This window comes from Primulina huaijiensis, unplaced genomic scaffold (genome assembly GCF_012295235.1).
Source record: "Primulina huaijiensis isolate GDHJ02 unplaced genomic scaffold, ASM1229523v2 scaffold20931, whole genome shotgun sequence".
Lineage (NCBI taxonomy): Eukaryota > Viridiplantae > Streptophyta > Magnoliopsida > Lamiales > Gesneriaceae > Primulina > Primulina huaijiensis.
Genome location: NW_027355259.1, coordinates 7,471 through 34,014, shown reverse-complemented (window position 1 = coordinate 34,014; position 26,544 = coordinate 7,471). Strand labels below are relative to the sequence as shown.

The window sequence follows — 26,544 nt, the reverse complement described above, 5'->3', positions numbered from 1 at the left end:
GCACCCAACAATCTCCCTCCCAATAATTGCACTCCTTGCAATCAACAGGAATCGAACTCGTGACCTTGGCTCTGATACCAATGGTAAGACCGAGCGTTTGCTGCTTTACCAAAAGCTATAGCCGGTGGTATTGGTGCAACCCAAATCTTTTTAAACTGCACAACAGCTTACACACAACGGTTTGATCGTTCTACTAAGCAGAGACAATTATTACACCCAATATTTTGCCTCGCTGCGATTAGTTATGTAACATGGAATTGACTTGATGTATAGTTCCAAAACAGACATTAAACTATCTGGCTTAAATCGTTTTAAAGAACTAATTAACTTACGGAAACTGTTTTTGCAGATATGTTGCATGTGTATGTCAATGTGAGTGACTCAAAGTTGGTGCCCATAGCTCTTTTTGTTTGTCTTTTCTATGACTATCTCTACCGAGCACATGCTTTTGTTGGCTGGAATATGGATGTAAACGAATCGAGTTGGTTCGTGAGCTTTTTGATCCATCTCGAAAAATATTTGATTCATATTTGAATTTATAGAATTCGACCTGAACGCCAACATGTTCGAATTTTTTTCGAGTTGAACTTGAGCTCAAATTATATTGTTCAATAGTTCGTGAATCGCTCACGAGCATTGATAATTTATTAATATAATATAAATATGTATTGAATAAATAAATAGATTTCGAGCCTTTCAAATATTTATTTTCAATCAATAGTTCGCGAACATGTTCTAATCTTTTGAGCTGAACTCGAACCTGAGCCTTGATTCGAAATGAACTTGAATTTTTTTTTAGAATTTTTCGAGATTTGAATCGAGCTCGAGGTTGAATATATCTATTGCGAACATTAAATTTTCATCATATCTGGCTCGATTCGGTTCGTTTAAGCTGGAAGTCTCCAAGCTAGATTGTCTCTAGTAATTTAGTTATCCAGTCGCTTGTATTCTCTCCCGATTATCATGTTTATGTCGGCTTACTGCTTCTTCCGCTGAACTCATCTCCCGTTTTTCTTAATACTTTAGATTGACATGGTGTGTATTAAATTTTTTTCAAGGTCTTGAACCTTTTCCTACGAGCCCTCTAGTTTTCATTCATGAACAAGTTACATCTAAAGAACTTTTGTAGTATGAAAACTAAATTACTACCAAACAAACATACACTTTCCTGCAATAGATGTTTCACTCCTATTCTGCAGAGTCGTGGTGAGACCAATACTCCTCAACAAGCTGCCCGAACAAGGAATCCTCTCTTTTCATTAGATTCATCGGTTCATCATATTCAACCAGTTTTCCTGTGGTACACGGATATAATTTAGATTTATTTCTAAAAATGTTTCCTGGTAAGTAGGAAAGGATGTAGTACAAATACTCACCTTTGCTGATGGCAAGAACCATATTATAATTTAAAATCCATCACAGTTGGTATTCTATGTGCTACTGTGATAACTACATGGGTCTGTAAATTTTGTCCTAATAATCTTCTGCAAGATCATGTCGGTACGTAAGCATTGTCAATAGATGCATGCAGTTGCTTCGTCGGGAACCAAGATCTTGCTTCTTCTTAGTAAAGCACGCCCCAAACAGAACAATTGACGTTGCCCCATACTCCACTTTGATCCATCTTCTACCACTGTAGTCACATACATAAACATAATTTAGCAGTACTCACTCGATGTTATGAATGGTGTCAAAGCATAGTCACACATCGGATTCTCATAAGTTGCAGGAGCAATTATCCGGATGACGATTGCCCTGTTTTTTTTATGTGACAAATGATCAAAACATAACACCAAAACTCCGTATAATTCAAAAGATTTGGATTGTATTGCGATCATCATTTATTAATTTTGTTATAATCATAGATGTTTAGTAATATGACATACCTAGAGAGTCTAGTCTATTTTTCTTCTCCTGAATTGATTCCTTGAGCTGAAACTTTCCAAGAACCTTTAGTTTCAGAGCAAGTCTCTTGTGAGACAGTCTCACGAATCTTTATCTGTGAGACGGGTCAACCCTACCGATATTCACAATAAAAAGTAGAGTGACTCTCATATGAGACCGTCTCACGGATCCTAATCTGTGAGACGGGTCAACCCTACTCATATTCACAACAAAAAGTAATACTCTTAGCATAAAAAGTAATACTTTTTTATGGATGACCCAAATAAAATATCCGTCTCACAAATACGACCTGTGAGACCGTCTCACACAAGTTTTTGCCTAAAAAGTAATACTCTTAGCATAAAAAATAATATTTTTTCATAGATGATCCAAATAAGATATCTGTCTCACAAAATACGACCCGTGAGACCGTCTCACACAAGTTTTTGCCTTAGTTTCAAACAGAGGAAGGCATAAACAAGAAAGTAAAAAAAAATTGAAGAAATTTAAGGAATTAAACGATAAAAGAATCAACAATTATTTACTTCCGAGAGTTCTTGGTTTGTATGTCCACCTTAATTTTTTTTTTGTAAGAACCAATTTTAATAAATACCAAAAATAATTAAATATTTTTTAATCATAATCAATTACTCAAATATTTAAAAAATATTAATTAAATTAAAAATATATACACACGAATTATCGTTTATATGTAAGTTACTTGTATAGTATTTAAAAATTTCCTTTGTTATAATAAAGTAGGCTTAAGCAACAAGCTAATTACGAAATCGCGAATAGTTTCAGTCGCTTCCTTCGAATCTCCATGATTCCATCAAAAAGCTCTTCAAAATTCCAAATTACATACAGAAAATTTATCAAATTGGTTCCAATCGAGCAAGAAACACACAAATTCAAGAATATTTTATTAATCACCTGTTGCGATGGAGTATGATTTCAAAAACCTGACATACGATTCGCCAACCCCGTCGTTCAGTAGGCCAGCGTCCGGCCCGTCATCGGCAGCCGCTGCTCATCCCATGTATGGTCGACCATTATCTCTTTATCCCAAGATCGGAGGCGGATCAGCTCAATCTGCCGCCGGTCATGTAGGAGTACCGGCCCGGAACCCCCCGTTTCTGAACGCCCCAGCTTCTCCAACTAGCTGTGTTATTCTTTTTCCTTTATGTTGTTTGAGGATTTATGCTGGAAAAGTTTCAGCTTTAATTTGTTTTTTGATGGTATTTGTCCTGTTTTGGTGGTATTCAATTTGCAGCTGGAATTGGGATTAGGGTTGCTATAAAACCTGAGTATAAAATTACGCCGCCGGTATTTATTTCCTTATCATCTGCTCACTAAGACGTAGAAATTTTTGTAAGGTGTGCTTGAATTTGAGTTTCTACTGATTTATGATTTCTTAGCCTCCGTTGTTGCCTCAACTTGGGGAGATCCCTCGAAGCAATTTCCAATTTGATTTCGAATTTGAGAGAAATGTTATAGCTGAAGCAGTGAAGGAAAACCCTAATTGGAGCAGACTTGGGTTGGAAAATTCTATGAACAAACCAACCGAAGCCGCATCCTCACATGTAAGTTTTGCTTTATTAGTTAATTTCAACAAATGAATAGTCAGATTGCTCGGTATTGTTGTCTTTGTTTTATAGTTTATGAAGTATTATTCTGTATATTTGCTTATTCCAATGTTTATGTGTTGCAAAGTTCGGATACGCAGGCACTTGACATAAAAATTTGGTTTCTTAAAGAGTGGTTTTCTAAAAGAAAACAAAAAAAATGTATGCTTGGATACATCTGTAAAACGAGCTTTTATTATTTTTTTTAAGGTGAAACTGAAGAAAAAGCCAGAAAAGCCACATGTTTGGCTTTTGATCATTTCTATAAAACATTATTATCGAAACGCGAATTATACTGAAACAAAAATGTTTTTTAAATCTGGGTTTATCCCTAAATATTTAAGGGGTATGTGAAAAAATATTCGGAGAGACGCAAATGATGAGTTCCTAGTTGATATAGTGGAGAATATAGTCTCAAGTATAGTAGAGAATTTGTCATATTTCAAATTTGAAAAATTGTTGTTGAGTTCCATGTGTTAGAAGTAATTGTGTCAAAGACTTTATTTACACATCTCAGGAAAAATGCTACATGATTTTTGGTAGAACAGTTGGCATACTTGTTTTGTACTTGAGTTGGATATTTTTTCCTCAATGTATTAGGATCCTCCGTTTTGTTGTCAGATTNCATTTATTTTTATCATCAATAATAATAATAATAATAATAATAGTTTTATATTTACTGTTCTTATAAAATTATCGTTTATCATTTTATTTACTAATATTATTTTTGCTACTATTTATTATTAGTATTAATTTATTATAATTATTTATAAACAAAGATAAAATTTTTATTATTAAAAGATTTTAAAAATAAAAATGATAGAATAAATTGATAAATATGTACAATAATAAATATGAAAAGTAAATAATAGGAAACTTTCCTATTTGAAAATTAAATTGGAAAGTTTGGAGGATGGAGAGGTAGCTTCGATGTACATGTGGGGCCACTGCCTCCACATGATTTGGATAGACAAGACACACATATGTGATTTTAAAAAAATTAGTGGACCTCATGTATGTGTGGTTAAATTTGAGCCCTTGATTCTATCATGGGGGTAGTGTCCCTACATGTAGGATGTAATCAACCGAGGATGGGAATGGGTAAACTCAACCCAAAATTGTAGGAATGCCTATTAGGAATGACTATTCTCATTCCAATGGAGAACCAAGCATGGAAATGAGAATGAGGTTGGGAATGCCTATTCCATTCCCACCTCATTCTCATGTACCAATCATGCCCTTAGTGCTCAAATGTCATACATAGATAATTCAGTTTTGGTCATGTATTAGAAAACCCTGACTTGGGGTGAAGTCATATCTTGTTGCGGCATAACAATTGGATTTGATGCAGGGTCCATCTACAGATCCCATAGTTAGCAAATACATAGCAGCGGGTCTTAGCAGAGACACTGTGCCACTTGCAGTAGCAAACTACGGAGACAATCCGACCAAGGTGACATATTCTTAAAGTTCTTATCATGTTTCCCTCAACACTTGTGGCTTGGATTCATGCACCATACATGCGTGTAAAAATGAAGACGTGAAATTAATAAAGAAAATTAAGAAATAAAGAAGTATATGGTTGTGTTAGCTTTACTTCTTGAGCTGAAAATTAGCCATGTCTATGCTTGTAACTGATGGCGATTGTTTCTCCTCAGGTTAAGGAATTTGCAAATGGATTTACTCTCCTGCGAGAGATGGGATTCTCATCAAACAATGTTGCAGAAGCATTGTTCATGAATGACAATGACACGGAGAAGGCATTGGCTCATTTCCTTAACAATAATACATCTTGAAGTAGCTATACTTGGAACATTATGGATTTGCATCAAACTAAAGTTCATTTGGTAGTATAGTCAATACGGTTCTTGTACTTGTAAAGTTTATTTGTGAAGATACTTATTGTATTGTTTGTATAGAGATTTTGGCGAGTGACGACTGTTTTGTTTTTTTCTTTCTTGTGTTCGATGTTTGGATGTTGCTGTCCGTTGAAAAGTTAAAATTTTGTTGCCATGACCATTGATAGGAAACAACCTGCATATGATATAGTTTCTTTTATGGTCTAAATTCAAAAATAAGACCTTTTAGTTGAGGCTTATTGACACAACAAGGCTTGCCCCTCGATTTAAGATTGCTGCATTCGAGTTTCGAACTGTGCCCTTGAATAACTATGACCTCGAAAAGATTTTGACTAAAAGTGATGGGACAAAATTGCTTGGACATGACATACGTGTACGTTTATTGTTGCACCTAAACACCCGAAACTCTTCTATCTCGCCGCTAGCTATTGTCCTTATCACTTAAAACCAGAAAGCAACGTATATATAACTCCACAATATAGCTCAGATGCATGGAAACTCTTCACGTGTTACAAGTTGAAAATATGATCATTCGCACCAAATATAGCAGCACTAAACTGCCTTGTGTTTAAATCTCCACCTTCCAGAACTGAACCGAACCGGTCAAGCCATTGAACCGGGCTAGGAATTTCAGTCTCCTCCACCCACTCTGAAGTCATATCCAAGTCATCCAGTTGAAGAGGATCTGCTTCTGAAGAATTTGATCTCAAATACTTTTCCAACTTCAGATTATAATTTACGTAAACCAAGTCGTTTAATGTTTCCTTGTCGATCTTGTTTCTTTTTTCAGAATGGATTTGCTGAAATGTGCTCCATTGCCTCTCAAATGTCGTAGTGCTGCAGACTTGACTGAGTATTCGTATTGCCACTCGTTGCAACGTAGATGCAGCGTCACCAAATTGCTCCCACCATATTCCTGCACATCGCACCAAGATTCATTTGAATAGGAGAAGTTAAACATAACGGACACTGTTAATGGTATAAATCTAGTGAATAGAACACACTATACATGGCTTCGTGGTTCAGTATAAATGCCTACATCCACTGGACGATGGCCTAAGAGCTACAACTCTTAAAATATTAGGATACAATCATTAATCCTGTATCCAATAATTTTTATCTAATAATATCAATATATATCATATCAGTCGTAATTTTAAATTCTATCTAGCACTTACCAGGTGAAACAGAGTCAATTGCCTCCTTAGCAAGGTTACAACCAAACATCCCGCTTTTCCTTGAAAATAGAATAATCTGGTTTGTCATATCTCGCCTTAAATCGGGAGTGGGAAGAAGTTTTTCAAGAACTCTGTAAAATTCTTCTTTGATAGATCCAATAAACTTGATCTCCGGATTATACTGGATGCTTGGGTTCAGAAAGGCCGCAGCTGAATGCAGAGGAGAATGGAGATGGTTTTGCCACTTCTTATCGACTATGTCCACAAGCGTCTTGCATTTGATCTCATCCATAATGTAATATGTCCTTATAGAATCCTTAGCTCGGGTCATCAGCTCGTAAATGAAACCCACAGAAGGCTTTCCTCCCGACACTTCCCTCAAAACTTTCAAGAACGGCTCAGATACAGCAACGCTTTCTTCTACTGCTCTCCAGAACTCGTTATCATCTATGATTCCGATGCAAGTCGCAGCTTGAGGCTTATTTGAGTATGTCGAATTTGCAGACAATTCTGGGCTATTGAACATATGTTTCAATCTTGATTTCTGCTTCAACACAGACTGTAAGGATAGAAAGTTTGAAACAAACTTGGTAATGCCACTCCTGATGATTTCTTGTCCTCCAGTGAACTTTTTCATCAGATCAAGCATCAATGAATTGTTGTATACGAACTTCGAAACAGCTTGCGCTTGTAAAATACACCGGTTGATCCAATCCACTTTACAAAGCTCCTCCAAGATCCCATTCATGCAATGTGAGGCACAGGGGGTCACGAAGATAGTTCCATAACTCTGTATTATGTGGTTGGCTAACCCAGGACAATTCAGAGAATTATCCATAACTATCTGCACTACATTTTCTGGGCCTACATCTTGAATAATAGAGTCAAATAAATCAGAGAGATACTTAACATTTTTATAATAAGAAGACACATCAACCGACTTGTGGAAAAACGTTCTAGAGGGGGACGAAACTAAGAAATTAATCAGAGCCCTTGATTTGTTATCCGTCCATGTTTCTGCAATTATAGTACAACCTGTCATACCCCATTCCCGCTCACTATCTTTCGAATGGAAAGTCATTTCAGATTTGATCTTCTTTAACCAAGCCGTTTTCAAGGTTTCAGCAGATGGGGCTGAAAATCCGTTCACGCACTTTCTTACAGCACCGAACATTTGCTGATAAGACGAGGAACGAGCTAAACTGAAGTCCAATTTATTTTCAAAAAAGAAAAGGGCAATGCTTCTCTCTGCATTTTCTTGGTCATTTCTTGAAGAAGAGCTAGGCGAAGTGACAGAAGGGAATACTTTACCTATCACAGGCATGGCTTCAGCAGCCGCCATAGCCTTTACAGTAGATACACAGACAGCCACCGGAGATGCAACCTCTGGTATCTTTTGCCTTTTAACAATTGAAGTTTCTTTATCATCTTCTTTCAAGGATAGGATTTCCCTTACTCTATCACTTACATCATCCCTAACTTTTGTGCAGGGGTTTACACCTTTACTAGGAAGTCTAGACAAATGATGTTTTAGCCTACTAATGCCGCCATTGAGTATTCTATCACAAAATTTGCATCTCACCTTGTTTCCTTCCAACCTTTCAGCATATTCCCAGCAAGCATCTTTTTCTCTAACCACTGCCAGAAAGAAAATGAAAAATCAGTCCCTAGTCAAACCAGTCGTAAAATTGGTATTTGAAACTCTTGATTACTGCATTGTACTTGCATTCTTACAACAAGTATTCTGAATAAATAAAGTGATGACATTGGAAACAAATAGCCAACTTGATCAAGAACCTCAAATATCCTTATTATGACAACCTATTCTTCGGTGGCTAACTTCTTTGGGGGCAAAGCATTAGAATAGGACTTTAGCCTTAGTTAGAACAAGATAAGGCATGTCCTGAGGCAAGTCAGGTTTTAGCCTGAATGATACTCAACTCATCAAAGCAGCTTTGATTAAATCCATTAAAATTTCAAGTCCCTTTCAAGAAATAAATCTGCACACCCTTATACTGCAGGAGTAGCCAACTTAAACAGCAAGATCAAATTTTTAGTGGAAATTCTGGTGGTTGTATTGTAAGGACAGACATCTACGGATATACCAAAACTATAGCTAGTGATAAATCTGCAACTTAAATTTCTACACCTTAAATTAAAATAGTCCAATCACCAGTTTCAATCAATGTATCAGCATTTGTTGCTCCCGAATCGCTATTGTGTACACTCATAACTTGAAGAACCGCAACCAATAAGCAGGACTATCATGTATAATACTGACCAGTCCAACGAGCAGGACTCGGCAGATGAAAAATGCAATTAAATATGAATGATAAAACATGATAATTAAGTAAAACCGTATATATAACAACAATTCAATGAAGTTCAAGTTGTGAAGCAAAATTCACCACTCACTTGTTATAGAAATGCCCAGATGATGATCGCCTGAAACAGTGTTTAAAATGTTAAAAAAAATTAAATAAATTAAACTAAAAAAATATCCAAAATGAGTAAGAAATATTATCCATAACAGTAAATAATCATATCCCGAAACACCCATTTCCACAATTTTCAATCACCAACTCAATAAATTCGCTTTCTTTACCCCAAAACACACACACACACACACAATCAGCTAAAACTAGAAACAAAATTGAGTCCCAATTATTTTTTTACTACAAGTATGATTTAACAGCTAAAATCTATCGATCTGAGAAACTTTCACAGGGCTGCAATTTGTTGTTTCTGCGATGAATCCATAGCCCAAATTTTTATTACGCAATTGATTGATTTAAGAAATTTTCAAAACTTGGTCAAATTTTGATACTAATTTGGAAGCAGAACAGCGAGAAATTGAGGAAATGGGAAGAATAAAAGCTTACGGAGAGATGCTCGGAGGTCTTGCGGATCTGGAAACTCGCTTGAGTTCTCGCGATAATTTGGCGATTTTTTTACTATACATATTTTGTTATTTACCAATATTCATTTATTATTATATATTTTTATTTTATTTTATTTTTTAAAGTAAAAAAGCTTATCTTCTTGTTCACATTTATTATCATAAAATTTTATTTACAGTCATATTTGTTTGAGTTCGAGTCAATGTATTTTAAGTTCTACTATTCGACAAACGCTGTTATGAGCTCGGCTCGATAAACTCTGTTAGGAGCTCATTTGCTCAGGGTGTCAAGCATTTCTATCTTGTGAGACCTTTTCTCGATTAGAGAATAACCTAAACTATGTACAAGGTCTTGAGCTCTTACTTTGGTTTACTTGCATCAGTTATGAGCCGTACATTTCTGTGTACGGACTCGAGTCTGGAGTAATTAGGATAGAGCCGGATTTAAAAAACATTTTCTCGAGTAGAGAATAACCTAAATTATGTAAAAGGTCTTGAGTTCTTTCATGGTCGGCACAGATACACGCAAGAAAGTAAGGTTTTGCTTGGGGAAAGACCAGACCTACTTGTAAGAGCATAAATAAATTATACTGTTTAATATATATTAACGATTTTTGACATGCATATATTACCTTTTGATGTTAATTATAATTTGACGAGAAATATTTTTTAATAAAATATATTAATATGTGTATTTTTTCTTTATCTAAATTTTTATTCGAATTTAATATAAATTAGTAAAAATAAGGTTAGAATCGTAATCTCATTTTTGGTCATACCAATTAACTTATCAATGACGTAATTATGATCTCGTTCTCATACATCTAGCACATAACATGTCCTCGAATAACTTAAATTGCAAGATATACTAAGAAAAAGGAACATAAAATCCAACCATTTCCACATGATAAATAATTTTCAAGTATTCATTAATCGACGCGAATGATGAGTTTCAGTGTTTGATTCAAGTTTTACAATAATCAAAATTAAAAAATAGTTTTGTTATTATTACAATATTGAACCCACCATTAATAGAAAATATGGGTACAGTCTGGTTTTTTAATGGAGGTAGGGTTACAAGATTAAATTACATATTTGAGGGAGAGAAAGAACAAAATATCACTTATCAACAGTAGTTAGCACTAAACAACGTGAAGAAGTTAGCATGGGACCTTAAATTTCTTGCAGGCTTATTTGAATTTTTTTTTTTTATGTACAGTCCAATTTCTATATTTAGTTTTATTTTATTATATATTTTTATTAATATGCTTTTATTGACTAAATATTGCAAAATATAAAATATTTTTTATGAATTAAATAAAAATAAAATATCAAATTTGTTCGTAAACTTGGTTTTTTCTAATAATTTCTTAATATGTACTAAAAAACAGACAAATTTATATATTTAGGATCATAATTTCATAAAAAAATTAATGTGAGATTGTCTCATGTGTCGATTTTATAAGACAAATCACTTTATGTAAAAAAATATCACTTTTCATTTTACGCATAAATCGGATCAAACCGTTTCAAAAATATACATTTATGTGATCGTCTTACATCTATGATCTATATATCGTACCGTAACGAAAAATTCATACTATATGTCGTATAAAAAATTAAGATATTAAAATTATTTATGCTGATAGAGTACCGAAAATTCCGTTGTATACCGAGATTTTCGGTATGTATAATTAACATACAAATTATATCGAAATGTTGCGGTATACTAAGATTTTGTTACGGTGTCGGTATATACTATTTTATATCGAAAAAATATCTTATTTTTTAAAAAAAATTAACATTATTATTTTTAAATTTATATATATTATTTTAGTATTTCGATATATAACGAAAATATTTGAATTACATATAGTTACTTACCAAAAATTTGGATTTACCCAAAATTTCGATAAATTTGATATTTTTTATTAGAGTGATGCTATACGTACAATCAAATTCATACAACAATTCTTACAACACAAAAAATTCAATACAAAAATTTCATTTATCGAATCTCACGATAAATTCAATACAAAATCTCATTTAATAATAACAAAATCTCACGATATAATAGCAAAATATCACGATATTATTGTTGTAAATATCGTTGTACGATCTTTTGGTTGTACCTATAACATTATTCTTTTTATTATAGTAATATCAATATATCGATAATTTGGAGACCGAAGGCTTGGTTCAATGATTTCACTGGAATTTTCCATATATTGACTCAAATTCGAGTATTCTCTCACCTCTAGATTAGGATATAAAAAAAAATATTTCGATAATTTGATATTTTTTCCACATTTACTCATATTATATCTATTTTTTAAGTCAAATCAAAATAATTATGTATCTACCTCTGTCATAGATATGTCTTTTTCTATAAATCATATGGACCTACTTTACTTATCCTCACATGGTATTAATGCTTCGGATTTCCGAGTAATTGGTGAATTTCTCAAGTTTTTCCCTGTCCAGACCAAATCAATCAACTTTTTGTTTTTTTTTTATTTTCCCCCCCTCAAATTATTTATGGTCTTATTTATTTATAAATTCAAATCAGTTAAAGATAATTACAATAATTCTTTTCTCTCTCTATTTTCTAAAAAAACTTTTTCTCTCTCTATCTTTTAGCAATCATATTATATAAATTAGTACATATTATTCGTATTACTCACTTTCTACATATAAATCTCACTTTTAAAATTAAAATTAAAATTAAAATTCAAGCTATATGTCAAAAACTCAAAATTGCTTTCAAATTTGTCATAGACTTTTTTTTTGGGAAAATAATTTGTTATAAAATCTGTAAAACTTTGAAGTTGAATAAAAAGTCAATAACTAATATCAGATATTTTTTTTATTTATAATTTAGATTGGAGCGCAATACTCACTCATATAAAAATATGCACGAAAACATAACATACATATTAAGTATCTATACGATTTAAAATAGTTGAATTGTACAAAATATAATTTTCAATAACCCGAAAAATTTTAGATTTTTTTACGACGATGATATACGTAATTCACTCCTCCAACTCAAAAAAAAAAACCAAGAAAACATTATTTTTTCTTAGAAGTAAATTATTCCACCATTATGATAATAATATTCAACCTCCTATACGACTCAAGACGATAAATCATATATTTAATTAAGTAATTAATTTTTCTCTCCTTGTTGCTTTTTTAAAATTGCATTATTATGGCATTATGATAATTAAATTACATTTTAATTTTTCAAATATTATAAAATTCACAATGTCCCATCCAGTTAATAATTATAATCTCTAAATAAAAAAACGTCAGCTTTCCATAGGCAAAAAGTTCAGTATACCAAATATTGGTGGTATTTTAAAATTATTTACATAATTAAATAACATATAAGTATCACGTATGATAAACTAGTAAACTTGAATTTTTATTTTATAGAAAATTAGTTAAAAGATTTAAAATCAGATGATTCAGTATTATGTAATTTGANTATATATTTGAAGTTGTTACAGTAAATAAGATTAGGTGGACTAGATCTGGAAAAACTTGACACTGATTATTTAATTTAATAGTCTTCATTTTCTTCTCTGCAGTAGCTGGTAGACATTACGATACAGCACGTGCAGTTCCCATTCCTCCCGCGCCATGTAAACAAACAACTCCCCTTAGCATTCTGTGAAGCAAACATTTATTGCTTTGTCCACTCAGTACCACCTACCCTCCCATCATTTCCGCTCCCCCAAGCAAGAAATCACCCCTTTTCTTTATCACCAACCGGAGTGTTTGGATTCTTGTGTTTGGTGTTTATGTGACTCGATTTTACTTTTAATGATGGGTTCTTTTTGAATTCTTTGGATGTGTTGTTCTTGGATTGGAACTTTCGCTGTATAGAGTTTCAGATTTCTTGGTTGGTGACATCGGCTGAGGGGGGATTTCTTTGATCGCTGGCTTGAAGGTACGTTTTGGATTTCAGTGTCGTTTTTGGGAGATTCAGACGTAGGATGGTGAAGTTTAGTTGTGATTTTCGAAAAGTTTTGAGTTTTAATCCAATCTACGTCGTCCAACAGCTACATTTCAGCATGTTTCTGCAGATTATGCTTCGTTTGTTTGCTTTATGAGATTCGTTCTTTGATTTGTTATGAAAGATTGAAGATTTAGAAAATAAAGAATGAATTAGTGTTACGTACAGTTTTGTCAAAGTCTGGCGGAAAGAAACAAATAAAAAGTTGGATGAACAGTGTGTCTAGAGTCAGTGAAGGTGGGAAGAAAAAGATCTGTGTAATTTTTTATTCAACTTTTTAACTCTTTTTATTTGAGACGTTACTAATTACTTTGGTTTGTTGACCTAACATGTCTCTGGAATTTTCTACACGTGGGGCTACATTCTTGATAAAATATTCAATATGTAATAATATTTGGTAATGGTGGTTCGTTTTTTAATTTGGAGTTTTCTTTGTTCTGAAATGATGTAGTGATGGCAGAGATTGAGAATATTGTTTGAGGCTATTTTGATTTGTAAGAGAAGGAATGGGCATCAAGATTATTTTTTTAGCAATTTTAGTATATGGTACACTTTACTTATTAGCAAGAGCTGAACCTGTTGAAGATAAACGGGCGTTGCTGGATTTTATTGATAACATTAATCATGTTCGTAAGGTGAATTGGGATGAGAGAACTTCTGTATGCTCTAACTGGACTGGAATAACATGTAATCATGATAATTCGAGAGTCATAGCGGTTCGCTTGCCTGCTAGTGGATTCAAAGGCAGCATTCCATTGAACACTCTTGGCCGGTTATCGGGGCTTCAGATCTTGAGTCTTAAATCAAATGGTATTAGTGGGACGTTTCCTTCTGATGTTTTGAAGCTCGGGAACTTGACGAGTCTTTATCTCCAGTTCAATAATTTGCGGGGTCCTTTGCCGTTGGATTTTTCGGTTTGGAAGAACCTTTCTGTGTTGAACTTGTCCAACAATGCTTTCAATGGGAGTGTTCCATTCTCCCTTTTGAATTTGACTCAATTGGTAGTTCTGAATCTCTCCAATAACTCGCTTTCTGGCGATATTCCTGATCTGAATATCCCGACTCTGCAAGTGTTGGATCTGTCCTATAATAATCTTACAGGAGCTGTACCTCAATACCTCAAGAGATTTCCAAGTTCTGCCTTTCTTGGTAATTTAATTTCATCAGAGAATCCGGTGCCTCCGGCTCTTCCACCGACAATTCCACCAAAGAAACATAAGTCAAAACTTAGTCAATCGACCATTCTGGGAATCATTTTAGGCAGTTGTGCACTAGCATTTGTGTTAATTGCCTTGCTACTAATTGTTTCCCACAGAAAGAAGCGAAAAAAGAAATCGACCACCGAGGCTTCCCATAAGAAAGAGAAAACTGTTTCCGAGCGTCAAGGGAATGGTGGCCGGCTAACATTTTTTGAGGGGTGCAATCTTGCATTTGACCTTGAAGATTTGTTGAGGGCTTCGGCCGAGGTTCTTGGGAAGGGAACATTTGGTACTACGTATAAAGCAGCATTAGAGGATGCAACAACAGTAGCAGTAAAGAGATTAAAGGAGGTTATTGTTGGAAAAAAGGACTTTGAGCAACATATGAAGATTGTTGGAAATATCAGGCATGAAAATGTGGCTCCATTAAGGGCTTACTACTATTCCAAGGATGAAAAGCTTGTGGTATATGATTACTACAATCAAGGAAGCGTGTCGGCATTGCTACATGGTATGCTGTTTTTAACTTATTGTGTTTGTCATTATGGTGGCATTATTGGTTCCTTGATTCACTTGAAAAGACAGATTTTTTTTATATATAGAAGCTAGATTCTAGTGCCAGCTTGAATTAAAATTTGAATTTTTTAACACATTGTTGGTTTCATGTGCTAGAAATAATAGCTGTAATGAGATCATCCTAGATTTGAGATGTATGTAATGAATAGGAGAAATATAGTGAAGAGAATGCAATACAAATACACTGAAGGAAAAAACTCACTTCCATATAGGATTGACACGTGATAAAAGATGGGGAAACTAATGACACTCTTGTTGATATTTCTCATCTCCTCTACGCAGAGGTGACATAGATTGGAATAATATGGCTGGAAAATCTTTCTAATTATAAAATCGCATCACAGTTGCGTTAATGTTGGCCAATAATAAAACTGACAAATGTATGAGTTTGCAGCAAAACGAGGTGAGAACCGGATCCCTTTAGATTGGGAAACTCGACTCAAGATAGCAATCGGTGCAGCAAGAGGCATAGCTCACATCCACTCGCAAACTGGTGGGAAGCTCACACACGGAAACATAAAGGCCTCTAATATTTTCATTAACTCCCAACAGTATGGTTGTGTTTGTGATCTTGGTTTAGCGACATTAATGAATCCAATCACACCACCAGCAATACGGGCAACAGGGTATCGTGCCCCGGAAGTCACCGACACTCGGAAAGTGACACAGGCATCAGATGTCTATAGCTTCGGAGTTTTCATACTGGAGCTCCTTACCGGGAAATCCCCTGTATATTCATCAGGCGGTGAGGAGATAATCCACCTGGTCAGATGGGTTCATTCTGTGGTTCGTGAGGAATGGACCGGTGAAGTTTTTGATGTCGAGCTCTTGAGGTATCCAAATATAGAGGAAGAAATGGTGTCAATGCTGCAAATAGGCATGAGTTGCGTGGAAAGAATGCCTGAACAGAGGCCAAACATCGAGGATGTGGTTAAAATGGTGGAGGAAATTAGAGGTGCTAATACAGGGAACAGCCCATCTGGTGGAAACAGATCTCCAGCTTCCACTCCACATTTGGCTGAGATTGGACCCTCAAATCAGTTCCAAAATTAGCTTGTTACCTAATATTTCCTTTTTATAGTGAATGAACAATATATTCAGTAGATATTTTCATGGTTTTGTTATTTGCTCAGTGTTGTGCTTGTATTTGGGGTTCAAAAAGTTGTCAACCTCTAAGTGGAGAGTCATGTATGTCTAGGTCGAGTATTTTGTCCGATTAGCTGTAAGCCGACGCAAATTTTTACAGGAGTTATGAGGGACAAATAATTGTCTTGCTAAGAATGCTTTTTCTATGGTATGTGATTAATATGATTTTGTTCCAGCAAATGCTTACTACTAATTATGCAAATTAGGATAGTGGGACGATTACTAGTAAAAAAGACTAGCAAGCTACTCGTAAGAATTGATGACATGAGAATAGCTTGATCCATATGTGAATGATATTTTCATGCTCTTATCGATGAAAAATGACATTTACATCACATATGTCAATCTCAGACTCGAGCTGTCTTTATCTTTGTATTAGGCTGTTAAATCGATTAAGAACCAGTTTTTATGATATTAGGTTGAGAAGCATCAAACCAAGGGGATTTTTCTTACGGCCCTCTTGGAAGATGAACTTCTCTGGCGATTCGTTTGGTAGGAATTGGCAAATGAGAGCTCGTTTAAATCCATCAGCACAAAAGCCCACCAAGCGGTGATGAATTTTTCCAATTGTACCAATTTCATTTATGAATTCCTCACCATTTCCCTGAAAATTATCGAGGACCTTTACTGCAACATAAATTTCATTGGGCAGTATTCCTTTATCAAAAATACCATAACTTCCCTGACCCAATTTTTCACCAAACTCATTGGTCATCTTCCTTACATCAGTGTAAGGGAATCTAGTAGGTTTAAGAGCTCTATAATCTACCAAAAAAATTTCAATCTTCTCTTGATTTTCTTTGTCTGTTCTGATTGAACTGTGAAGAAGGTAAGGTAGAGAGCTGCTAGAACCACTGCAAAAAGAAATTCGCAAATGAGAGCTCGTTTTCCATCTACGTTTTATGATTATTCAGATTCAGACAGTGACTTAATTGTTGAAATAAATTGTGCTTTTTAAATGATATATTTTTTGTTATAAAATTCTTTTACCCCATGTAGTGTAATTAACTCGTGTGTGTATAGTAAATTATGTTTTTTAAAATAACATACTTTGTCATAAATATATAATAAAATTATGTAGTTACTCGTAACAAAATCAGTTTATATAACGACCAAGTAAAACCCAAACTGCAATAAATTTTTTGCACAATCGATTCAAATCATCTCTTGATTTTTTCCATGTAGTAAACCAAGAAGTCAGTTTTTAAATATCATCTTAGAAAGATTTATTTTGACATTAAACCTCATAATATACTATTGGATGAACACTTTTCCCCGAAAATCTCTGAGTTCGGGCTTGCCAAATTTTACTCCACGGATAAAAATACAGCCACTCTCACTGCCATTCGTGGCACGACAGGATACGTGGCTCCGAAATTGATCCATAGAAGTATTGGTGGAGTCCCTTAGTTACAAAGCCGATGCCTATAGCTTTGGAATGCTGCTAATGGAAATGATCGGCCTAAAGAGAGACTTGGCAGCGATGGATCATACTTCCAGCCAGTATTTTCCACACTGGATTTACGTCTGTTTCAACAAGGTCGAGATTGGAAATGGTGATGAGAATGAAAATAAAATTGTGAGGAGGATGACAATAGTCGCACTATAGTGCATCCAAATAAATCCAGGAGATCGACCCTCGATGAGAAACAAATTCAACTGATTCAATGGCCTTGCTGGTTGATGATCTTTCAAGAGGTCAGCAAATTTAAGGGCATCTCTTTTCTTGTTCAAGATTCTTGCGTAGATGCTCATGAAGTTGGGAATGATACTATTATGCATTTAGGTAGTATTTGACTCGATTCAACTAAGAAATTTATGTGGACTGCTTATATCATTTTCTTTTCTCTTTTTTCCTGAAATGTGTTTGGATGATGAATGGCTGACACCATTGGATATATTATAAGATAATACCACCTGTCAAGTCTCAATCTTAACATGGTATCAGAGCTCAGATTCCACCGTTATGTGTTGGACTGCCCATAGTTGGGCCACCTGTTCTTCCTATAGTTGGACCATTTGTACACTTCACACTCCAGATATTCATTCCTGGGTTAAAGGGGTGTGTTAGTTGTCCTACATCGGTTGGATAAAATACCTGGAAGTTGTATATATAGACTTGGACAATCTTCCCCCCATGAGCTAGCTTTTGGGGTTGAGGTAAGTTCAAGTCCCAATTTTAACATGGTATAAGAGCTTAGATTTCACCGTTATGCGTTGGACTGTCCATAGTTGGGCCACCCGTTCTGCCCATAAGTGGGTCATTTGTAAACTTCATAGATGTTCATTCCTGAGCGTGGGGGGGTGTGTTAGGTGTCCCACATCGGTTAGATAAATTTTACTGAGAGTTGAATATATAGACTTGGACAATCCTCTTCCCTTAAGCTAGCTTTTGGGTTGAGTAAAGTCCAAATCTCAATCTTAACACCCTCGTAATAGATTGAACATTCCGAGTGGAAGTAATGTGTCTATACGCCTTTGAGACAATTTGGGATGGGCACATGAATTGATTTATTGAATAATTATAGTGACGACGTGACTCTTGGATTAGATGTTTCCTCGAAATTTTCCTATCAAACTTTGCATGTATATCACGAGACACGTTTTAAATTCAAAAAATAGTCAGATTTGAAGTGTTTATGTGAAGTGGGAAATTAAAATAATTTATCGAAGTACCATTTTAGTTATCGAATATTTATGATATTCCATGTTTTGTATATCGAAATAATTTTTGTTGAAGTGTTATACTTATTTTGCTAAAAAAGCGATCAAAATACTACACTTATTGTTGTTGTTGTTATATTGTATATTATCGGATAATATATTCTAACACCATGCTTGCATTATTGTACTGACAGCGTTATACAATTAACTACTATTAACTATTATATTGTTACTTACCGTGAAATTTTTTTTAGTTCGGAAAGTTTTTCACTTATATTTGGATATAATCGAGAGTGAATGTAGAGTTTCTGGTAGCTTCAAATATTTTCTGAGTAATTCAAATCCGAACCTCACAAACTCGATTTTGTAGTTACCTTTCTAAATGACCCGTAACCGTAACATGAATTTTAAAATAATTTTAAGATATTGTAGTATATATAAAAACATTAGATTATGCAATTAAAACAATTTAATCTATATGAATTAAAATTAACTCCTTATTTTTATTTATTTATAAATAAAAAACAAATATCAATATCATTTTACAATATAATTGTTAAATGATTAATTTCATAGTAAATTAAAATAATAAATTTTAGTTCAAATCGTAACCGTGACGAGAAGCGGAACCATATCCAAGCAGTTATTATCGGATTAATTGAAATCGGAACCATAGGTTTTGGAACAGTAGTCAGGCCTAACTTGAACTACTCTTCAACTTATTTAAATTTTTTAATAAATATTAATTAATAAACCTTTACAGCCCATTTCCGAACGCAGCAGACGTTTTCTCTGCAATTTGTTATTTTCACTTGGCCTGTAGGGGGATCCAATCTTTCACCGAGGTATGATTTCAGACAATTTTATTTGATTTTTCCCCCCACAAAGTTTGTAAAGAAAACGGATCTGTGTTTTTTCTTTAACAGGAAAAGCTCATGGCTTCAAAGCGGATCTTGAAGGAGCTCAAAGATCTTCAGAAGGATCCTCCTACGTCTTGCAGTGCTGGTAGATTAATTTTCTGTGTGGAAAAATTATTACGCTAAAGAAAAAGTTTCGATTTTGATTTGTTTATTAACTTGGTTTTTGGGAAACAATATTTTATGAGTTTTTTTTTTTACTTGAAGCTACTTGAGGTTATTTAATCAGTTCTCTTTTTAGTTTTTTTTAGGAGAAATGTAAGTTTTTCTATGGAGGGTCTTGGATAATTCATTGCTGCATTTGCGAAAATTTGATGTTCGTGTTCAGTGTGTTTTATTTATGTGTTTTCTTGTTCAATTTGGTCCCTGAATGACTTTGATAAATGCTTGGATTTTTTCCCTTGATGGTTCAAATTTAGAGAAATTTGTTCCTAATATGCAACATAATGAAGTTTGAAAAAAAAATTATGAATAACTAGTTTATATGAGCTTCTTTTTTTTTATGATGGATTGGTCCTTTGGAAGTTTGATAAGTTGTTTGTCCAATTGAGAAAGAAGCTTTTCAGGAGAACTATCTAAATCTGATGCATTAAGTAGATTTATGAACTTGGGTTGTGGCTTTAACATGCTCTCTGCTAGTTTACTCTCTGTTGGGATTTTGTATATATGTTTCTTAGGCGGGCTAATTAATGAGTCGGTAAAGGTTTTGATGTGACCAGTTTCTTTCTTGAAATGGCCATTCATATCGAGATTTGTGATTTATTCATAAGGGATTGATCGAGGCTTCTTTTTAGCTATTGCTGTTGTGAGATTTTGATATCATGGATTTTATCTTATAAACAATCCTTGAAGTTATGGATGTACAAAATGATCTCCGAATATCATCTCTTCATGTTACCGCATCATTTGTCCGTTTATCTTTCATGGATACCCAAGTCATCTCGTGTTTTGGCCCAAATTAGAAAGTGGAATGAGATTCTGATGAATTTTCCAAATTTAATATTCCATTTTTTTAATTCTTCGCAGCTAATTGAAGCCGGCAAACTACCCTCTTCAGAATCATGAATGATTTACATGTGCGAGAAAACACAAAAAAATTTCTATTTTGTTATGCTAATTTTTGCTTTCCACTTGGCATATATCTCAGGTCCCGTGGCTGAGGACATGTTTCACTGGCAAGCTACGATCATGGGTCCTCCAGATAGTCCATATGCCGGTGGGGTTTTCCTAGTTACCATTCATTTTCCTCCTGACTACCCTTTCAAGCCTCCAAAGGTTTTACACGCTGACTTGTCTTTCTACTTTCAGTTTCTCTTATCTTTTTAAGGGCTGTGTTAGTTGTGTATTTAAATTAGAGGTGGATTTACGAATTCAAGATAGATGGAATGTGGGGTGAAGTGGGGTGACTGAATGGGTTTTTGGTGGTAAAACTTGTTGTATTATAAAAGTTGCACAAAATTACAGGAAATAATTCATTCCCCTGCGAGCCACACTACTAGATCTGCCCCTGATCCTAATGATTCGGCCATTAGATTTGCTCTTCTGTTATCATTCCCTAACTTTCACTATGCTGTTTTGTGAATAAATTTAAATATGTTGTGTATTCATCTTGTTTTCACAGGTTGCTTTTAGGACAAAAGTTTTCCACCCAAATATAAACAGCAATGGAAGCATATGTCTTGACATACTGAAGGAGCAGTGGAGCCCTGCCCTTACTATTTCCAAGGTTGTATTTATTACCTACTCTCCCAATTATGTTTTGATCAATCAACTTTCACCAATAACAACATACCGCTGAACGAACTCTCACTTTTCTTACAGTAGTTGAAATGATTTTTTCCAATTCTAGGTGTTGCTTTCTATCTGTTCTTTGTTGACGGACCCGAACCCTGATGATCCTTTGGTGCCTGAGATTGCTCATATGTACAAGATAGACCGGAGCAAGTATGAGACCACCGCAAGGAGCTGGACTCAGAAATATGCTATGGGGTAAGAACTATGTTTCAGTTTCGACAAGGGGATGGCCAGTTTCAACTACTTTTCTCGTTGTATTTTATGTATGATATAGTTAATTTAAATCTATCTTTAAAGTCCTTGATTTGGACAAAATAGAGGTCCAAGAAGTGCCCATGGATTCTCATCCTTCATGTTTAGTTGATCTTTGAAATGTCTCGCACTATTTCTATATTACGCTTGTTCTCTTGTATGATCTTTTTCTTTTCTCGAAGCAATTTGTGGGCATGTTATTAATTATTCAGAACTATTCATATTTGGCAAGAAAATTTCTCGAATCACAAGATGGAATTGATTATGATTCCTGACATTATATTATCCTTAATTTGTTCCATACATAACGTGCATGTATTGAATCATACATTACTGTTGCTAAAACTAAACAGAAACAAACAAGATCAAACTCCAATAAGCCCTTCTAACTCCCTGTGGTGGACTCCATTCCTTATATTTCATACAACATACCAACTTGCAAGAAATTGTCGGGAGGAATTCTAAGTGACGTAACTGCCGATACACTGTTCTTCTGCAAGAATCTATAGAGATAATTTATAGTCCAACGGATCAGCCAACCATTGCTTTCTTTAGATTTGAGAATCGTTCTTCCCGTCACAAAGACGACCCCTTTCTCGAGTGCGGAATCGAGTTTCTCGGCTTCTTCTGTACTTTCTGATATCTCTTTCAACTTCTCCACGATCAATCCAACAGCATTTCCTGCTAAACTTTGCTCATCTTTATAGCCGAACTGAATCAAACATTTGTAAACTCCGTCGAACCCCACTTTCCCGACCTCAAACCGCTCTTCCGGTAGCACAGTCTTGATTGGTAGAGTTCTAATGGTTACGATGATGGTGATTTCCCGAAGAGAATTCGTGTTATGAATATAGTGTCTGATAATTGGTGGGATTCCATTTACAAGATCAGCACAGAACAAACATATACCGGAAGGATGGTGAAGGTCACTTTCGTATAAGATTCTGTGGAGTTCTTCAAATCCGAGCTTTCTTTCAGAATCATATTTTGTTTTCTTGCTTCTTCCACTGGTCCAAGATAACATGATGATCATGAAGAAAGAGGCAATTGCGAATGGAACCCATCCCCCTAGTGGAATTTTGTTTACCATTGCTGATAAGAAGCAGCTTTCAACGAAAAGAAACGGGATGAAAAAGCATAAGATTAAAAGGAAATTTGTGTCCCAAATGACCAACATCACTAGTGTCACCAAGCATGTTGTTATAAGCATCACACATATGATTGCAACGCCTGCACAACAGAAAAAAGACGTAAAAAAAAAACTCAGGAAATCTTGAATCAGATGAATCATAACATGAATAAAAGATATCAGAGAAAATTTTTCACCATATGCATTGCCTATTTGAACACCTTGTTTGAATCCCACAACAAGAGCAATACAAAGAATCCCAACAATGAAATTCACTTCTGGAGAATAGACTTGACCCTCGTGCGTCGAGGACGTATGGATCATGTTAACTCGAGGGAAGCATCCGAGAGCAAGAGATTGCTTAACGATAGAAAATGTTGCAGTTATCATAGATTGGCTGGCAACAACAGCAGATAAGGTGGCGATAACGAACATTGGCCAGTACACCGGAGTGGGAATGGAGCTATAGTATGCGGTGCTTAATTTTTCTGGGTTCTGGATCAAGTAAGCCGCTTCTCCAGAATAACATAACACCAACGAGGGATAAACAAATGTAGAGAAAGCCAACTGCATCGGAAAATCGTTATTTTCTTAACTTGATCTGTAACAATAATCCAAACGTAAATTTTGAACCCGAAATATTGATGCATTAGGTGGGAAAGCCTTGCAATCTTATAAATCGCTCCACCATGACTTGTAGAACTTATGTGAGATTATAATGAACACTGATCGGTGCTATTTGGTTGTTTCATTCTAACCTGGATCGATCTTTTGTTGAAGTGGCCTAAATCAGCGAACATTGCTTCAGCACCAGACGTGCACAGAAAGGCTGCACCGAGGAGCTCCCAGCCGGTTCGGCCTCGTTTTTGAAAGAACTTGAGCATGTAGGAAGGGGAAATGCCCTTTAGGATTGAGGGATGGTAGTTGACAATGTTGTAGAGTCCAATTGCAGCATTTGTAGCAAACCACAAAAACATTATTGGAGAGAAAGAGCAGCTAACTTTACTTGTTCCAAATCTTTGGAAATAGAACAAAATTACGAGAAGAAAAACTGCCATGAGAACAACATAATCTGACGAGAAAAAAATAAATATTAGGATTTGCACCATTAATATCATGGTACTGTATAATGTGAGTAAACACATCATATATCTTACTGGTTGTAATCTTTGGGGAAAGTGTCTGAATTCCTGAAAGAGCAGAAAGAACTGCAGCAAAGGGGAAGAACACATTCAAGATGAAAATGGGAGAAGGAAATAAAAATTTCAAATATATATCAAGACCGATTGATCAAATGCTAAAGGGGTTAATTCTATAGGGTTTCGAATATAACTAACTCTTCATATTTGTCAGAAACAAGTTCCTAAGAAATCTCGAGTTTGGCGATAGTTCTACATTTTAACAGATACCAACACAACTATATTCTTCTTTATATTTTGCACTTCTTATTGGTAACTTTCTAACATAAAAAACAAGATCCTATTTCTGTCCATTTTTAAAAAAATCAACAAGATTCAAACAGGTATGATGGAAAATTTCCGTTATGATTTTCATATAATGCATACCACTAGTTGCTGGTGTAAGAGCTCCATCTCCAATGACCATGCAAGTGCCAAGAAGAACAAAAAACGTTAGAAGAAACTGAGCAGTGTTACTTTTCTCAATAAAAGCCTTGCTCTTATTCTTTATAGTGCTTCCTTGCTGATAATAAATCAAATTTGAATCAGATGGGAGCCTTGTATCCTGAATGGTGAGGTTGTTTCGGAACTTTATATGGCGACATAGGTACGAATACAAGGCGAAAGTACCGCCTTCTCCATTATCATCAGCACGAAGGACGATGAATACGTATTTGATCAAGGGTATAACGGTCAACGTCCAGAAAATGATGCTAAAGATACCAAGAAAATCTTCTCTTGTGGGATTTTCAAGCAGAGAAGAGGGAAGCACATAAAGCGGAGAAGTCCCTAGGTCTCCATACACGATTCCAAGTGTTTAATAAGCTAGGAGCAAAGTGTTTTTTGCATCATATTCCTACACACAAAAAAAGAAAGGAACTTATTATAATCGGCATTTTCATTACATCAATGATTTGACTATATAAATAAATTAACATATATACATAAAAATAATCATCTGAACTAACAAATGAAAAATGAGATGTGCACTACATTGGCAAATTACATTCAACAACTAAAATTAGTGCACTTGACCACCTTCTCGGGGATGGAATTCAATTTCTTAAATCGCGGGACCTCCTCGTCTCCCTCCATGTTCATTAAGATTGTGTGTTGATATACGTGGGTGGAGAAAGGTGGAGAGAAAGAGTATTAATAGCATTTGAAAAGGAAAGAAATCGTCAGAGAGAACGAAGGAATTAGGACTTATAAAATTGCTGTTGCATGCATATTTTGAGAGGAGTGTGGGTGAGTGTTTGCAAGCCCCCCAAAAAAAAATAACAATAAATAATTAAGACAAGAAGTATATGGAGGGGAATAAACATAGGAGTTTTAGAAGGGATGTCGATAAAATAAATTAGAGGATGTTAGAGAACACTGAGGAATTACATGGGACAACGTGTACATTCAAAGATCTTCAAATCTTACTACCACGGGTCATGACTCCACCAAACTTTTCTACCAATCCTATTAATAAACATTTCTGCCGATGACTTACAAGTTACAATTCATCCATCTCGAGTAACTCCATCCTAATAACCTCGACTCAAAGGATCTTAACAATAAACAATTCTTGAAATTCATTGAACATGATAAATAAATATATTTTATACATAATATTTATATATATATCGAAAAAAAAGACATACCTTAGATGCTGTTTTTTAAACATAAAAAAGGGCTAATTCGCCGTAAATCAAGTAACCCATATCTGAAAATTCAGGTATCTATAATATAGGGGGAAAAAAGAATTAAAATTTCATACCTATGATTGTGGAGTATAAGGCAAATATTTTCTGGGCAAAAATATTCCATTGAGATAATTTTATGGGCATCATCATTTTTATTCTTAGCAGAAACTTCCACTTTTATTTCTACTGTAATAAAAATTTATTTAACAAATCTCACGTAATTTATTTATCATACAAAAATTTGATCTTACAAAAAATAATAATAATAATAATAATAATAATAATAATAATAATAATAATAATAATAATAAATAGCCGAGAATATGAAAGGTTGCAAGTATGAAAGCAACGGAATTATTAGAGCAATCGAAGAGAGTTGATAAAAAAAAGTTTGACTTCATGCATCTGCATTGGGAATACATGTAGTTTTAATCTTAAATAAAATTTGCCTTTAAAATTAACCATAGAAAAAAGTCATTAATCATCCAAAGTTCGGTGTGTTAGCTAATAATATTGAAATTTTCCTTAAATC

At 34.6% G+C, this 26,544-nt stretch overlaps 5 protein-coding genes across 8 annotated transcripts; 3 read left to right on the top strand and 2 right to left on the bottom strand.

Moving 5' to 3' along the window:
* Positions 1–2,648: 2,648 nt before the first annotated feature.
* Positions 2,649–5,463, top strand: LOC140966988 (uncharacterized). Its single transcript, XM_073427312.1, has 5 exons — positions 2,649–3,048; positions 3,158–3,210; positions 3,303–3,467; positions 4,861–4,962; positions 5,168–5,463. The coding sequence occupies exons 1-5, from the start codon at positions 2,826–2,828 to the stop codon at positions 5,303–5,305; spliced, it is 681 nt and encodes a 226-aa protein (XP_073283413.1). The 5' UTR covers positions 2,649–2,825; the 3' UTR covers positions 5,306–5,463.
* A 346-nt stretch (positions 5,464–5,809) lies between these two features.
* Positions 5,810–9,485, bottom strand: LOC140966986 (uncharacterized). 2 transcript variants are annotated; one of them, XM_073427310.1, is made up of 4 exons: positions 9,429–9,485; positions 8,962–8,991; positions 6,547–8,184; positions 5,810–6,284 (listed from the first exon to the last, which is right to left on the bottom strand). In XM_073427310.1, coding segments are annotated over exons 2-4 (2,046 nt in total). In that variant the 5' UTR covers positions 8,963–8,991; positions 9,429–9,485; the 3' UTR covers positions 5,810–5,877. The 2 variants fall into 2 exon arrangements, with proteins under 2 accessions (XP_073283411.1, XP_073283410.1); XM_073427309.1 differs by lacking the exon at positions 9,429–9,485 and having other exon boundaries at positions 8,962–9,405.
* Positions 9,486–13,017: 3,532 nt separating this feature from the next.
* On the top strand, positions 13,018–16,522 carry LOC140966987 (probable inactive receptor kinase At4g23740). The gene is made up of 3 exons (XM_073427311.1): positions 13,018–13,400; positions 13,918–15,176; positions 15,636–16,522. The coding sequence occupies exons 2-3, from the start codon at positions 13,973–13,975 to the stop codon at positions 16,292–16,294; spliced, it is 1,863 nt and encodes a 620-aa protein (XP_073283412.1). The 5' UTR covers positions 13,018–13,400; positions 13,918–13,972; the 3' UTR covers positions 16,295–16,522.
* A 3,191-nt stretch (positions 16,523–19,713) lies between these two features.
* LOC140966990 (ubiquitin-conjugating enzyme E2-17 kDa-like) lies at positions 19,714–22,195 on the top strand. The gene is made up of 5 exons (XM_073427316.1): positions 19,714–19,896; positions 19,978–20,056; positions 21,116–21,243; positions 21,590–21,694; positions 21,818–22,195. Exons 2-5 carry the CDS (start codon positions 19,987–19,989, stop codon positions 21,959–21,961), a joined length of 447 nt encoding a protein of 148 aa, XP_073283417.1. The 5' UTR covers positions 19,714–19,896; positions 19,978–19,986; the 3' UTR covers positions 21,962–22,195.
* On the bottom strand, positions 21,755–26,189 carry LOC140966989 (potassium transporter 26-like). Of its 3 annotated transcripts, none has more exons than XM_073427314.1 (6): positions 26,087–26,189; positions 24,709–25,177; positions 24,301–24,351; positions 23,902–24,215; positions 23,341–23,710; positions 21,755–23,244 (listed from the first exon to the last, which is right to left on the bottom strand). In XM_073427314.1, exons 2-6 carry the CDS (start codon positions 24,746–24,748, stop codon positions 22,427–22,429), a joined length of 1,593 nt encoding a protein of 530 aa, XP_073283415.1. In that variant the 5' UTR covers positions 24,749–25,177; positions 26,087–26,189; the 3' UTR covers positions 21,755–22,426. The 3 variants fall into 3 exon arrangements, with proteins under 3 accessions (XP_073283415.1, XP_073283414.1, XP_073283416.1); XM_073427313.1 differs by lacking the exon at positions 26,087–26,189 and adding an exon at positions 25,360–25,590; XM_073427315.1 differs by lacking the exon at positions 26,087–26,189 and adding an exon at positions 25,357–25,439.
* Positions 26,190–26,544: the final 355 nt, after the last annotated feature.